This window comes from Delphinus delphis, chromosome 11, assembly GCF_949987515.2.
Source record: "Delphinus delphis chromosome 11, mDelDel1.2, whole genome shotgun sequence".
In the NCBI taxonomy this organism is placed as follows: domain Eukaryota; kingdom Metazoa; phylum Chordata; class Mammalia; order Artiodactyla; family Delphinidae; genus Delphinus; species Delphinus delphis.
The window spans coordinates 87,808,491-87,824,570 of record NC_082693.1 but is presented as its reverse complement, the minus strand read 5'-3'; the positions used below and the strand labels follow the sequence as shown (position 1 = coordinate 87,824,570).

The 16,080-nt window shown below is 47.7% G+C and overlaps 2 protein-coding genes across 3 annotated transcripts in view; both read left to right on the top strand.

Moving 5' to 3' along the window:
• Positions 1–16,080, top strand: part of SYN3 (synapsin III) — a 456,321-nt gene that overhangs the window by 408,373 nt on the left and 31,868 nt on the right. The window lies entirely within an intron of this gene.
• Positions 14,771–15,145, top strand: LOC132433308 (CDC42 small effector protein 2-like). Its single transcript, XM_060023911.1, is given in 2 exon segments — positions 14,771–15,023; positions 15,026–15,145. Coding segments are annotated over 2 exon segments (255 nt in total). The 5' UTR covers positions 14,771–14,885; the 3' UTR covers positions 15,143–15,145.

The window sequence follows — 16,080 nt, the reverse complement described above, 5'->3', positions numbered from 1 at the left end:
CAATGTTTCACAAGGGAGCCAGACAGACACGGAGTCTCACCATCCCTGGTAGGACCGCCACACTCAGCATCCTCCTCCACTGTCTGCCCGGAGACAGACAACATCTAAGTCCTTCAGGAAAGTCAGCAGGTTTTCGAACCCTCCCTAAAAGGGCAGTGTGTGGAGGGAGGGGAGTTAAATACCATGTTTAATCGACCGCAGGATCTGCCCACGAGCAAGATTAGGTATGGCCTTTCTATACCTAACACGCCTTCAGCATTGCCCCTATTAAAACCACTCTACAGACAACTGGGAGAGAGGCCTCCACACCCAGAAAATATAAGCCACTAGGGCCAGGAAAGTAAAAGAGATACTTGTGTATCTCTATACTTTGTGTATAGTGACTTAACAAAATCTCTAGATACCTTATCCCTAGAGGTCCTTTTAGTTAATCACAAGCAGCTTACATTCGTTGTTTTGTGCCAGACACCATTCAGTTGCTTACATAGTTTATCTCACTAAGTCTTTGTAGTAACTCTGTGAGGTATGTACTATTATAAACCCCACTTTACAGTTGAGAAAATCAAGGTTTAGAGAAGTTGAGAAATTTCCCAAGGTCACACAGCTAGTGAGCAGTAAAGTCTGATTCCCAAACCCATGCTCAAAGCAATACCTTCCATGTGTGGGTCATTTTGTATTGTTTAGAACTCTTACGCATTTAATAATAACTATCACTTAGAGAAATGGATGTTTAGATAGATAGATGATAGATAGATGGCTAGATAGACATAGACAGAGATGTCATTTCTAATCTCCCAATTCTGTGAGGATGGGTATAAATATTATCATCCCCATTTTACACATGAGGAAATTGAGCCCCAGAAAAATTTAAGAACTTATTCCAGGTCATGGCATCTACAATGCCTGAGTCAGGATTTTAACCTAGATCAGCCTGACCCCATAGTCTGTGCTTTCACTGTGCTGCCTGTAGAATTTCATCTGATTTATCTAACAACTTTGTGACTTGTGTGAGGGAAAAAAAAGTGTGATGTAGTAGAGCCTATATCCTATTAAATGGGATTCTACAAACCTGGCCTGATGAATCAGCTTGTGGAAGTCCCGGAAAATTCTATCAGTACACAGTAGTACATCCTCTATCTCACTTTCCTGCTTGTGTCTTTCAATGCACTTGCAAACTAGTTGTTTCCTACCTGTTATACCTATCTTTCCATCTACCTAACCACTTCTTTATCTATCTGCTTATTTATTCTCCACCTCCCCCCCACCAGAACATTCCCTTGCATCTGTCTTGTTTGTTACCATATTCTCAGTGCCTAGCACAGTGCCCTCAATAAATATTTGTGGACTAAGTGAATGAACATATGCTCATAATTAAGTGAACAGTAAACACCTGTTCCTCCTCCACCTCTGAACTATACTAGGCATCTGAAGACCAACATTCAGATAGCTCTTCCTTCTGGGTACTATGGGAGAGTAGCTGCACGTTCTGGCTTGGCTGCAAAACACTTCATAGATGTAGGAGCCAGTGTCATAGATGAAGATTATAGAGGAAATGTTGGTATTGTACTGTTTAATTTTGGCAAAGAAAAGTTTGAAGTCAAAAAGCGTGATCGAATTGCACATCTCATTTGTGAACACATATTTTACCCAGAAATAGAGGAAGTTCAAGTTTTAGGTGACACTGAAAGGGGTTCAGGAGGTTTTGCTTCCACTGGAAATAATTAAAGTTTATGCCTAGAACAGAAAATGAGAAAATGCACTTTTTCCTTGAAAATAAAGACTTTGCTTAAAGTGAAATAAAGTAGTATAGAACCCTGCAGGAGTTCAGGGTGGGGGGAGGAACTCTAATGAGCTGGAGTGGACCAGGAAGGCTTCCTGGAGAAGGCGACGAGTTTTAGGGCTTTGATGGATGGTAGGTGTTAGGTAGAGGAGCAAGGAGAGCATTCCAGGCAGAAAAGAGACCAGAGCCAAGGCACAGAGAGCGCAGACGTCCAACATCATCCAGGACGTTGAGGCAGAGCTGCCTCAGAACAGCTAGAAGCAAAGTCTGACTGTGCTTCTGTCCTGGCCACCCCAGGAAGCCCCTTCCCCCTTAGGAGCTTGAATCACCCAGAGGAGTTGACTCACCTTTGTCTAGTCCCCTCTGGACCTGGGGACCATCCTCATAAGCAAGCTTCCCCTGACATCTCCATCTGTGTATAAAATGGCCATGGCTCTGGCCAAACCAGGGTTGGCAAGAGAAGAAGGAGAGAGGTAGAGAACCCATGTCCACAGGGGACTCAACAAACCTGTTCTCTCTGGGGCTTCATCAACTTGAGAATATGGAGAAGTAAAAGCAGCAGGCTCTGGGCCCAGACAATCTTCCCACTTACTGGCTGTGTGGTCTCAGACCCTCTCTGAGCCTCATCAGTCCCCTCCAGGCATGTGGAGGTGGTAATCCCTACCTCCATGACTTCAGGATCAGTACCCACTGTCCTGAGCAGCCACCTTCTCCCCTGTCCCCTGAGTTGACAGTGGAGCACGTCAACTCCACATGTGGAATGTTAAACTTCAGTCCATCTCAATTGTTTGCCAAACAAGCTGAGTCCCACCGCAGAACACTTCTCTTTCCTTCTATGTTAGGAGGCTACTACGCGTTTAGAGAAAACCATTCCCATAAGCTCCGTGGAGGCAGGAATCTTGTCTCGTTTGACACTGCGTACGATCTCTAGCACCTAGAACAGTACCTGGCACTGAGTAGCCATGTAATACCTGTTTGCTGAATCAATGAGCAATCTCTCTAGTCCTCCTGTCACACCTGCCCTGGAACTCCCAACCTTGGATCAGTCCGGCCATGAACCTTCATCTCTTCTAAACCAAGACCACTGATCTGATGCTGCAACTACAAATGTATGGCCTGTAGCCTTAGGAGCCCCCAGTTGTCTTGGCAAAGCTTTTACATCTCCCTAGTCAGCTGCCTTTCCCATCCCCATGGTGGTGTTTTCAGAACCTCACTGCACTCTGCAAGTCCCACATCTTTCCCCCAAAAAGAGGACCACGCCCCTGTCACAGAGCTCACTGATGCTGGCAGAGTCACCTCATCACCTCTGCCCGCACGTGTGTACCCCTTGCCATGCCTTTGCCCTGCCCCACACCCATCTTCCCTGTCTCAGTGCTGTCGTGTCTCCTGTTCCGAGTTCGTGTTCCCTCTGAGCTCTGGCTCTCATTTCCACCTGTATCCTCTGAGACTTGGCTACCCGTCCATTCCTTCTCACCCCTGGTTCTCAGTGCTACTTCTCCACTGGCATCTTTCCAACACTGCAGCATGTTCAAATCTCACTCCGACTTGCAAAGAATAAATATGTCTTTGTGAAGCCTGTCTTTGTGAAGGCTTCCTAAATCAGCTGCCACCACTCCCCGAAACTTCCTCTGGCAGAGATCGTTCATGCCTCCCAGATGGACAAATCTGATAAAGTCCTAAGCCCGTTGCTTTGCTCCTTGGCCATTTGGCATGGTTGCCCTGTCTCCTGGAATGCAGTTCTGCCTCGTCTTCTGGAACAGCACTCTCACCCGCCTTTCCTCCTTCCTCTCCAGCCAGACTTTCTTCACCTCCTTTGCATTCCCCTCTTCCGCCCTTCTGTCCGGGTGCCCTGGGGTCCCATCCTTGTCTCTCCCTCTTTCTCACTGTAGGTGACTCCTCAGGCCTGCGCTGTCCTATTCGGTGGCCACCAGCCACACATGCCTGCTGAGTCCTTGACATGTGGCTCCATTGAGATGGGCTGTGAGTGTAAATATACATCCAATTTCAAAGACTTAGGGTACCAAGAAGAGAACCTACCTCATTCATAATTCTTATAAAGATTACACGTGGAAATGATAAATGTTTTTAGACACTGAGTTAAATAAAACATGTTCTTAATTTCATCTTTTTTTATTATTACCTTTTTTAATGTGGTTACTAGAAAATTTAGAATTACACACGTGGCTGTAGGGACAGCAATGCCTTAGACAATTGCGTCCACTCCTGTGGCCTCACCTGAATCAGAATGACCCCCAAACTAATTCAGCAGGGTGATAAGGCGTGAGCTCCACTGTCTGGGTTTGAATCACAGTTCTGCCACTTACTAGCTGGGTGATCTTGGGCTTAGAGCAATGCCCGGCGCATGCAAGGCACTGGATAAAAGCCATCCTTGTGGAGCGGCGGCCATGCACGGTAGTCACGCCTGGGAGCTCTGAAACCAGACTGTGGATAGGCATCCTTCTCCTTTGCTCACCAGCTGTGTGACCTTGAAGCTACTCCACCCTCCCTGGGCCTCACTGCAGCATGGCCAGAGTCCCGGTGCAGAGGGCTCCCAGCAATGGCCGCCGTGTGATCAGCACTCAGCACAGGGTTCTCCTGCTTGGCTCCCTGGACCCCACATCCACCACGAGCATTCGCTGCATTTCCCTGCCTTTATCTTCCCTCTGCCTCAGGTCAGTTCTGCATCACTTTTGGTCTAAACTACAGCAATCACTGCCTATAAATGTTCGCCAGGGTTCCTGGCGGGCCCCACCCATCCATTTTCCACAGTGTCTGCTGAACTGGGGTCCTAAAACGCAGAACTGCTACATCCCTCCTCTGCTTAAAACCCAGCAGTAGCTCCACATTATCCATGAATAAAGCCTGCAAGGTCCCCCAGCATCCACCAAACCCGCTGGGGTCCTCTCAGCACTGGCCTCCGCACACCCAGGGCCCCTCACACCCACTCCCTCTCCAGTCCCCAAACACGCCAGATGGTTTCACGCTCCTCTGCCTTTCTCTCCCTCTTTTATCTTCCATGATCACCCCACACCGTGTCAGCCTCTTCAGCACTAGGCTCAGCTCAAGTTCAAGAGTTCCCTGGACTTCTCCCCAAGCCCTCAGTGGATGTGACCCCGACTTTGTGCCTGCACCGTGCCTGTGCAGAATTCTGCCGCCCCATCGGAACCCTAGGTGCACTTTCAGCTACATGCCTGACTCCCCTTACAGACCGTGAGCCTCTTAGGAACAATGAGGGTGATGATGATTTATTGAGAGCGTGCTATGTGCCAGCACTGCCTGAGGACTGGACACAGGTTAACGTACCCCTCTTATCTAGAGCGCCTGAGTTGGGTACTAATTACCACTTTACAGTTGAGGGAGCTGGGAGGTAGAGGTCAAGTAACCCCCTTTTGGCATTTGGTGAGCCAGAGTTCAAAGCCAGGCTGTCTGGCTTCAGAGACCACACTCTTAACCTCAATTTACATTTTAAAATTAACATATAATTGACACATAACATTGTGTAAGTTTAAGGTGTACGACATGTTGATTTGATACATTTATGTATTGTAATATGATTACCACCTTAGCGTAGCTAAAACCTCCATCCCATCACATAATTATCATTTCTTTTTTGTGGTAAGAACGTTTACAGTCTACTCTCTTAGCAACTTCGAAATATATAATACAGTATTGTTGACTATAATCACTTCACTGTGCATCAGATCCCCAGAGCTTGTTCATCTTCTAGTTGCATACTTACACCCTTTAGCAATATCTGCCCGATTCCCCCCCACCCAGCCCCTGTAACCACCATTCTACAATCTGTTTCTATCGACTGGCTTTTTTTAGATCCCACATATAAATGAGATCACACAGTATTTGTCTTTCTCTGCCTGATTTGTCTCTCTCAGCATAATGCCCTCAGTGTCCATCTATGTTGTCACAAGTGGCAGGATGTCCTTCTTTCTCGTGGCTCAATTACACACACACACACACACACACACACACACACACACACCCCGTAAATTTTTTTATCCATTCATACACTGACAGACACAGGCTGTTTCCATATCTTAGCTATTGTGGACAGTGCTGCCCTTGATTTACTTTTATAACCTAAGCTAGCATGGTTCATTTTGAAGCCAGGAGTTCAGAGAGGGAAGGTTACTTGCCCAAGGTCACCCAGTGAGGTCCCTTCCCAGCCTCCTGGCTCTCAGTGTTCTTTTTCTTGGTTTTGGTTGGTCGTGTGCCCCTGCCATGAAAGCCCAGGCTGATGGCCCCGATGGGAAGGAGGGACCCTGGGCGGCTGGCAGACAGACATGGCCCGAAGCAGTGAAACGTCCACGGAGAGGTGGACATAATGAGCCTGGCTGAGGGAGCATCTGCTTTGTTTGCCTGGCTTAGTGTGTCTTCATCACAACGATCTGGAATCTGATCCGGCTAGGAGGCTCCGAGGCTCCCTTTATTCTCCTGTTGGGCAGAAAAGAGAGTGGGGTGGAGCAGCTTAGCCAAGAAGTGCTGACGGGGAGGCAGAGCGGTCAAGTCCAGGGTCGAGACACTCCCTGTGAAAAGCCCAGACAAAGGGGGGGTGTTAGGCAGGGACACGGGGGAGAGGGGCTTGCAGTCAGGGCCTGTCACATAGAGGGCGATCATTTCACGGTGAGTCAAAACCCTGCAAGTCAACCAAGATGGTGCCTTGCCCGAAGGTCGAGTTCTCAGACCCCAGAAAGGAGATTTACTAAGCATGGCTTTCAGGCAAGTAAAAAGCAGACCTTAATGAGCTCTGCAAGGAGCCTGCTGCCCTCTGTTCAGCCCACAAAGCCAGGAGGTCATGCAAGGAAGGTGAGAAAGGGCAGGAGAGAGGTTCCAGTTGGGTCAAGGGAAGATTCCGGCAACTTTTATAAAACCACTAGCAATGGTGCTATTTGCTATTCATTGTGGAAGTTCTCTTATGAGGAACCACTGAATGAATGCCTTTTGAAATTAAGTGTTAGGGGGTTGTCTCTTCAACACAACTGGGGTACTTCTCTTTGTCAGATAATAGAATCACTGAGTCTGGGATTGGAAGAGGCATTAAAGGTCATTGACCAGCCTCATGCTTGACTTTGCTCCTACAATACCCTTTTCCAGCCAGTCAGCCATGTTGCAGGCTCTGTGGGAGTTGCCGGGGTGTAGTAATCGTAAGGAATTTGAAAAATCAAGTGCGTTAGTACAAATAAAGGTATTAAAGACTGTGGCTTAAGTGTGCAGGCAAATGGCTTCTCAAAACCAAACCCCAGAATTAGCAGATTTGCCCATCAAACACAGACATTGCTGGGCTGCCTCAGGCTTCCCCATGTTGGGCCTGACTCAAAACACTTACAGTCTGGGAAGCAGAGCAGATTACATGCTGTTTGTGGGAAAGACAGCTCCCAAAGATAAAGGAGAAGAGAATGGGCTGGGCTCCTACGTGTGCCCCGTTTCTCCTTCAGACCCTCTGATCTGAGTCTGTCACACCCTTTGAGGAGGAGTGAATGACAGGGGCAGATGGGCCAGCAGTGTCACTCCCTCCACATGGAAGGAAACTGCAGGAGTTTGGAAATAAGAGAGTCCCCTGATAGCTTTCCCCCAACCTAAAGGTACTCTGCTGCTGCTGAAGAAAAGGACCCCATGCCCCCAAGTCCCTTCGGAGGGAAAAATTGTGCCTCAGACAAGAGCCTCACCAAGAACACCTTCCTGCAGACACACCCATGGGCCAGCAAAGCAGGTTTAGACAGCCAGTAGCGAGTAAATGAATCGACCCTGAAGGTAACAGAAAATTCCACCTCAAACTGGCTTAAACACTCTGAAAGCCTGGGGATTAGTGTCTCAGTGTCACCGAGGTCCTAGGCTCATTCTGTCTCTGCTGGCTGGCCTCAGGCCCAGCTTCATTCTTGGGCAGCTTCCTCTGTCCTACCCTGGCTGCTAGTGGCATTCTGGGTTATATGCTTCGTGCCTCCCTGTTCATGTCCATCATGGAGTGAGATGTTCTCTTCTGCCTCATTGAGACAGTTTATTCATGAGTCCAGCCCTGGGCCAGTGAGAGAAGCGTGCTGTGTTCTGATTGACTGAATGTAATCAGGATTCACCTCTTGTATGGGGAGTAGCTTCAGTTCCCCCTGAAACCCATGGTTGACTGGAGATGGGTAGATACCTAAACAAAATTGGGGTTCTATTAGGATGGAGGAAGCGGGGAATCGATATTGAGTAGACTCTGAGATGGGGACTTGCTACACGATGCGCATTAGGGTCTGCACTTGGGAACACTGCCTTGGGAAGTGAGGGAAGCAGGATTAGATTAGGCAGAGGGAGAAGTTGAACTGCAGTGCAGTTACAGTAGGGACCTCAGCTGGCTCCACGAGGAGTTCCAGAGCTGAGATGGCCCTTCAGAATTGTCCCAAACCATGGCAAGGGACTGGGCCGTTGAACTCCTGCCGCAATCAGTCACTGGATGTGGGCTGTCCTAGGAATGTGGTGTAAACTTGGGCAAGGCATCTCCCCTTAGCTGAGGGCGGTTCCTGGGGAGAAATGCGGCCATGAGCCCTCAGCAGCCACCACCCCAGGCAGCTCGGGGAACAGGTGCCTCTGTCCTTAAGGGGGGATCCGGGTGGCACACCACAGGATTCACTGCAGAAGGCAGGAACCGTCTTAGAGTATCTGTCTCTGCTGAGAACCCAAGGTGGGCTCTGGGGTGACATGGCAGTCCTTCCCAGGATGCCCTGCTCTGAACACCCCCAGCTTCCCCTGAGCAGCCACAGGAGGGAACTGAACATGAAGGCACTTGGCAAACCAGGCAAGAAGAAAGGAAGGGAGGAGCGAGGGGGAGAGAATAGGAGGGAAGGCCCTAGACTCACCCTAAGGAAGAGAAGAGGGCTGAAGAGCAATCGAGTGGCCCCTGAATGACACCCAGATCCATTCTCCTGCACAGAAAAGTCCAGAGTTCTGGGAAGCCTCAGCCCACTGGGTTCCTTAACAGGATGGTGTCACAGAGAGAGCTGTGGTTCTCCTCCTGCCTCCGTGGCTGTACCTTTTTCCTCTCTGCTGCTTCCCTCTAATCTCCCCAACCTCTACACTCTGGCTCGTAAGGCTCAGTCTTCTGACCCCCCTCTAGCTCCTCCCCGCCCGTAGGCTATTTCATTCAATTCCATGGCTTTCAGAACCATCTGTACATCCCTGACTCATGAATTTAAATCTCCAGGGGAGCTCTCCCTTCTGAACCCCAGACTTGCATGACCAAACGTCCACCAGGACCTCGGAGGATGGACACAACTGAGCACTTAGTTTTCCCCCCAAACCAGCTCTTTCCACAGCCTTTCCCATTTGGGGAGGAGGCAAGGGGGAGAGGGGACCCATCCTTCCAGTTGCTCCAACCAGAAACCTTGAGCTCATGTTTCAGTCCTGCATTTCTCTCACATCCCACGTCCTACCCATCAGCAAATCCGTTCAGCTTTACCTTCAAAATATTTCTAGAATCTGCCACCCTGCTTCAAGCCACTGATGTCTCCTACCTGTGTTGTTAAAGTAGCCTTCCAACTGGTCTCCCTGCCTTTTAGCCCTTGCTTTAGTCTTCTCACAGCAAAGGAATCCTTTTAAATTGTAAGTCAGATTGTGTTATTTCCCTGCCCCAGCCCTCCCTGGCTCCCCCCAGCATCAGAGTAAAAGCGGAAATCCTCCCAATGGCTCTGGACCCCATGTGACTTGTGCCCCTGCCCCACTGCTCTGATCTGCATCCACACCAGCCTCCCTGCTGCTCGTCAGACACACTGAGCAATCCAAGGTCAACCTCAGGCCTTAGCATTCATCCTTCCCCTCCTAAGGTAGGCCTATCACTCGTTCCTTCATTTCCTCCAGGTCTCTGCTCAATGCCATCTTATGAGGGAGAACTCCAACAACCTCGATATGAAATCACATCCCCACCCTAACCCCTGTAAGCCCCACCCCCTTAGCCTAATTTATCTGCCCCATAATGTTCGTCTCTACCTAATATGTCATATATTTATTTGTTTACTAACTTCTCAACCCCATCAGTGTATCCCTGGTGCCCACGACAGTGCCTGGCTTATAGCAGGGGCTCAATATTTATTGAATGAATGGCTGGGCTTTGGAGTCAGACAGACTTTGGTTGGAATCTCAGCACTTCCACATGCCAGCTCTGGGTCCTGCAGCCAATTACACAACCTTGCTGGGCCACAGTCTTTTCGTGTGTGAAATAGGGAAATAATAGTTCTTACTACATAGGATTGTTATGAAGGCTATGTGAATTAATATACAGCTGTTAGAATGGCACCTGACTCATGAAAAGTACTCATTAAGAGTAGCTGTCATGGCCCATCATTATTGTTATTACAATCATTGTTATTATTTATTCACCAGATGAGTCACGCGGTCCTAGCCCAGTGCCCCACCCCAGCCCCCAACCTCTTCTCTCCAGCCAGAGGTGGAGTGGGTGATTCAGGTGGTGGCAGCCTGCCGTGTGAGTCAGCTCTTAGCCTCAGCCATGCCGGGGTCCCTGGCATAGGCTGCCTTGGCCAAGGGGCCCTTGGGTTGAGTCATCAAGGCCATGATTCCGGCTGGGGGACACCTCAGCTGTGGAGTTTGGCTGGCAGAGTTTGTCCTCCCCAGGTCCTTCCAGGAAGAGACTGGGCACCTGCCCCATTGTGCTCTCAGGAACTACCCTTTGCCAGCTCAAGTCCATCTGTCAGTAGAGTTTGCAAAAAGCCAGGCGAGGATACGGGGTGCGGGGGGCGGGGGGGAGGAAAAAGATAGGAAGGAGAAGAGTTGCCCCGATCCTTTGCTTTCAAAGCAGGGCAATGTCGTGAACAGATCGTGGGGTTCTGAACTCACCAGACCAGATCTGAGTCTCTATCCCTCCACTTACTAGCTGGGAAACCTTGGACATGTCCTTCGCTTCTCTGAGCCTCATCTGTGAAATGGGGAGGATAACATCTCCCTCTCATGGATACCAGGAGGATTGACTGAGTGGTCATGTCTTCAAGTCCCAACTCCTTAACGAAGCCTTCTCAGATCTGCCCTATATGGTCTCTGAGTTTCTGTGACTTTTGTAAAAGGGGAGGAGGAATTCCCTGTCTCCCCATTTCCCCCACCTCCCACAGGAAAGGGAGAGACCAATCTAATACGTTCTTCCTTTATTCATTCAACAACTCTTTTTTTTAATGAATTTATTATTTATTTATTTTTGGCTGCGTTGGTTCTTCATTGCTGCGTGCAGGCTTTCTCTAGTTGCGGTGAGCAGGGGCTACTCTTCGTTGCGGTGCGCAGGCTTCTCACTGCGGCGGCTTCTCTTGTTGCGGAGCACAGGCTCTAGGCACACGGGCTTCAGTAGTTGTGGCACACGGGCTCAGTAGTTGTGGCTCACGGGCTCTAGAGCACAGGCTCAGTAGTTGTGGCTCACGGGCTTAGTTGCTCCACGGCATGTGGGATCTTCCTGGACCAGGGCTCGAACCCGTGTCCGCTGCATTGGCAGGAAGATTCTTAACCACTGCACCACCAGGGAAGTCCCCATTCAACATCTCTTTATTGAGCACCTACTGCATGCCAGGTGCTGTGCTAGCGCTGGAAATCATGGGCTAGTGGGAGAGGCAGATAGGGTATAAATGAGCAAAGAAATACAGTTGTAAACTTTACTCAGTACTAGGCCAGAGAAGAACGGGTTGTTAAAAGAGAAAAACATGGCAGAGCTGTTGGAGGAACTTCTGAGGTGCTGACACGTGAGCAAAGCTTTGAGGAATGAGAACGAGTTGGCCATGCAAGGACAAGAGTGAAGAATCTTGCAGAGAGAGAACAGCACATGCAAAAGCCCAGAGGCAGAAAAGAGCTGGGGTAGTTGAGGAAGTGCCAGTGTCACCACCACATGCAGAGAGCCTGAGAGGAGGCTGGGAAAGGGGCCGGGCCCACATGGGGCCCACCTCCTGATGTCCTTTGTCTCAGGGATCAGCCTTGCATGGCCTGTTCCCACTGCCTCAAAACAGTTGCCTCCTTAATTTTTTCCAGTTTTATAGTTGTTTACAGAGACAGGGCTCGGGTGGGTACATCGTGACTGGAAGCACTTAGGGTTGTTTGTGAAGATTAAATGAGATACTGTAGGTGGACTGTGTAGTACAGTTCCTGGCACATAGATAGTGCTCAATGAGAAATAGATATCTTGAAAGAATACATGTGAAAATAACGAGATACATATAAAGCCCTGCGCCAACACCCACTTCAAACTGTTTCTTTGTGATTTAAAAGAGAAGAGAAGCTTTGTGTTTAAATTCATCCTCTTCTTCATAATCATGACAAAGAAAGTTGGAGTAGAATCCATCACCTCATCTGGGAAACCTTCCCTGGCACCCACCCCAGGGTGCATCAGGGTCCCTGTGCTGCACACCTGGCCTCTGTTGCAACATCCATCACCCTCTGTTGAATTGCCTGTCCGTGTACCCGTCTCTCCCATGGACTGTGAACTCCTCAATGGCAGGGACTGTGCCTTGATTATCTGTTTAATACAGCACTTAGATAACATTTTATTTTATTTCAGATACGTTCAAGGACTAGTCCAAATAGTCTCCTTACACTCGTTAACTAACCCACATTTGACCTAAGAGCCTGGTCCTGATGAGTCAATCTAGAACAGAATTTACATCATTTTAAAAAGCGCAGTATCCTTGTAATTTTCCTAAAATAGGGACTGGTTTAAAGCACAGATGGGTTTATTGGATATCCCGCCCCCGTGGGTTTCTCAGACCTACGTTTCACAGGAGGAGCAGACAGGCTGTTCGCCAGGGATGTTGCACCAGAGGCTTGTGTTATTCACTGCTGGGGAGAGGGTGCCAAAAGTAGTAACATTAGGCCTACAGTTCCCAAACCCTGCACCCAACGCCCTAGGGCAGCAGAGTAGATTTTAATTTTCAAGGGAAACACAGCAGTTCTGGGCAACGGTCAGACACCATGCAAATTACTAGTCGAGGTGGTTCACAGTTTCAACATTAGATCACAACATGTTCCTTTCGATGACGTCACATCTTTGCAAAACTGGGTTTTGGGCAGTAGTTGTGCTAAAAGGCAAGTGCTCTGAAAATCAGTGTGGAGCAGGAAATGCAGGTGAAGAGCCCTCTCTGATCCTAAGGTTCGGGAATTTGTTCAGTGCCCAGCAAGCACACACATCTCGTTTGTAAGTAATTGTAGTTATTTAAGAATGAAATAAAAATATTATGTGCATTGTTTATTTCAGTTACTAAGTTGTTAGAACATAAATATTTATTAAGCTACTTAGCTCTAACTACTTAACAAATGAAGCTGCTTAGTACTTCTTTTGGCCTTGGAATGCCTTGAAATCATTCCTGAGATGGGCATCATAAATCCAGAAAGTCTCAGAATTTCTGCATTGGCTTCTTTGAAACTCACATTTACCTCTTTGAAGCTTTTGATGCAGAGCTCAGGAAAGATTCTGAGCTAAGCTCTGTAAGCATGGCCTGACGTTAATGATGTAAGCACAGAACCTACGCTTAGTCCTGCCTTGAGAGTCTAGGTGGGGCAAGACTGGAAAACATTTACTGGGAGGGAAAACTGAGATTTAGCTCTTCCCCCTCACTCCATCTAATTAGCTTCTTAACGAGCATAGACCACTTTGTAATGAGCTGGAAGAACGCCTTCCTGTTATAAAAACAGAAAAACAAGCATCCATTTGTGAGCCAGAGTTACGGTTTTATTATCTCGAACTAGGAGTGGCCTGAATATCCAGCTGGCTCAACCAGCTAATTATTGCCAGAAGGAGACCACAGAGCAAGTGTTCTGAAGCTACAGTTATTATTTTTGGTAGATCCCCTCTTAGCTTTTAGCTTATTCGTAAATAACCTGGTTCAGTAAATTGCCTCAAATAGTTAGCTTTGAAAAAAACACGCTTGTCCCAGCCATCACACCAGATGGAGCATGCTCCAAAGTGGGCCTTCTATGGGAACTTGAGGGAGATGGATGTCGCTGGAGTGAGCCGCCGGTCACACTTGCCCGAAATGTTTTCTAGGCTATTGAAATAGGGCGATGGACTTCAATTGCTCAAGTCTATCAAGTTGAATTCCAAACCTTCTTCTAGGAAGGATCTTGACCCCGTTCCCAGTGTTCACCTTTAAGAGGAAGTGGGATTGCCCTTCCTCAAGCATGAATCCCTATTAGCCCGCAGCTTCCACAAAAAGATGTCAAGGCTCAGTTTTCTGCTAATGCTTGTGAGTGAGTCTCTTTCCCACCAGGAGCATCAGCCCAAGGGCCACTGCACCTCCTTTTCCCTTTGCCTAGATTCTCTTTACCCAGCTATTCCCATGACTGGCCCCTTCATTTATTCTTTCAGCAAATATTTATTGAGCATCTGCTGTGTGCCAAACACTATGCTGGGTGTCAAGGGTATAAAAAGGAACGATAATAATAGTTAACATTTATTGAATGCCTGTAATGAACAAAGAGTTCTTCTAAACTATTTACATGTATCTCATTTAATGCTCAACAACAATCCAAGTCATCCACATTTGATCAGGAGCAGTTTCTTCATATTAACAAGTTACTGAGCGGCGAGCGCGCTGGGGAGCGCAGCTGCAGGCGTGGAGGGACAGCAGCGGCGGAGCCTGCCCGAGAGCGGCTGTGGCCAGAGCGAGAGCAGTGGAGACAAAGGCTACGATAGGGCCAGTTGTGAGTGTGTGGATTTTTGAGTAAAACCTCGAACCCAAATGAGAAGAAACCTTCAAGGAACAACTTATACTGACAGTGAGTCTACAGTCATCTGTATGCCTATTATGGAATGTTCTCAACCCAGAGATAGCTCTATTGACAAGGAGTGAGTGACTACCTCTTAAGGTCCTGAGTCAAGACAACAATTTTTATACCTTTCCTGGTGGTTCAGAAACTAGTCTCTGTAGAATCAGAAGCAAAGAAAGGAAACAATCTGACCTTTTGTTAGATTGACTATATAAGATACTTGACTTCCAGGAACAAAAACACAGAGAAGTAATAAAGTTATTATTTTGGCATCGTTGGACATATATTGAGAAGCCTGCTTTGTGAAGCTTCCTGAGTTGAGATTTGGAAACTTCACTGGTGCTCATTTATAACTTGGACTGTAAGCATGAGTGAATTCTGGTTGTGTTTCAACTGCTGTATTGCAGAACAGCCTCAACCTAAAAGGCGCCGGCGGATTGACCGAGGTATGATTGGAGAGCCCACAAACTTTGTGCACACGGCTCATGTTGGGTCAGGAGACCTGTGTTCAGTGGGATGAATTCCGTTAGCTCCATTCAGAACCAGATGCAGTCCAAGGGAGGCTACGGGGGTGGCATGGCTGCCAACGTGCAGATGCAGCTCGTGGACACGAAGGCCGGATAGCCCCAGACCCCTGCTCCACGTGATGGCGTCTTGTTCACCCTGTTGTGATTACTCCAGTGACACGTTACTATTCTGCTCTGAAGAATCCTGCACTTCCTTCAGCTGGCATGCATGCCTTTGGACTCGTGGACAGAGTTCCTTGGATTGTGGCTTAATGATTGATTTTTACCAATATGGATCTGATTTTAGCATGATCTTTTTTGTGAATGCTAGCACTGTTTTGCATTTTTTCCCGCATTTTTAACAATTTCTCTTTCCAGCTCCAACCCCTCTGCCTTATGATTTTATTGGTAAGCAAAGAACTGCTATTTTAACTTGGCACCATTTATGTATATTTTGGAAGGTATGAGACCCATAAGCACAATGATCATTTCTATTCATTTGAAACTTCAGCAGAGTAGTATCTGCATGCTTTATGAAGCTGCTTGTGTGGGAGCCCATGGGATGCCAGAAATGGACATTTCCTTGCTGCCACGGGCTGATGATACTGCTACTATGAGAGAAAGGTTAGCTGTGGCACCAAGTCACATCAGTTTCACAAAAAAAGGCAATTTGTAGCTTATTTTAGAAGTATGACTTTTATTTAGAGTTATAATAAAAGAAAAGCTTGCATTCAAAAAAAAAAAACACGTTACCCACATTTTGCTGATAAGGAAAGTGAGACACAGAGAAGCTAAGTAAATTCCCCAAGGTCATGCAGCTAATAAGTGATGGAGCTGGGATTTGAGCTTGCACTCTTCAACACTCTGTTGTATTGTCTCCTAGCAAGACACAGGAGGCTCTGGTTTTATTTGGCTTACATTTTAATAGAGGAGAGAGACAGTAGCACATTAGCAAATAAGTAATTTCAGATAGTCAAAGATGGTAAGAAAAAATAGTGATAATTCAGTACAGACTTCCCAGGAAGGAGTAGCTACTTGATATCAGGTAGTTGGAAA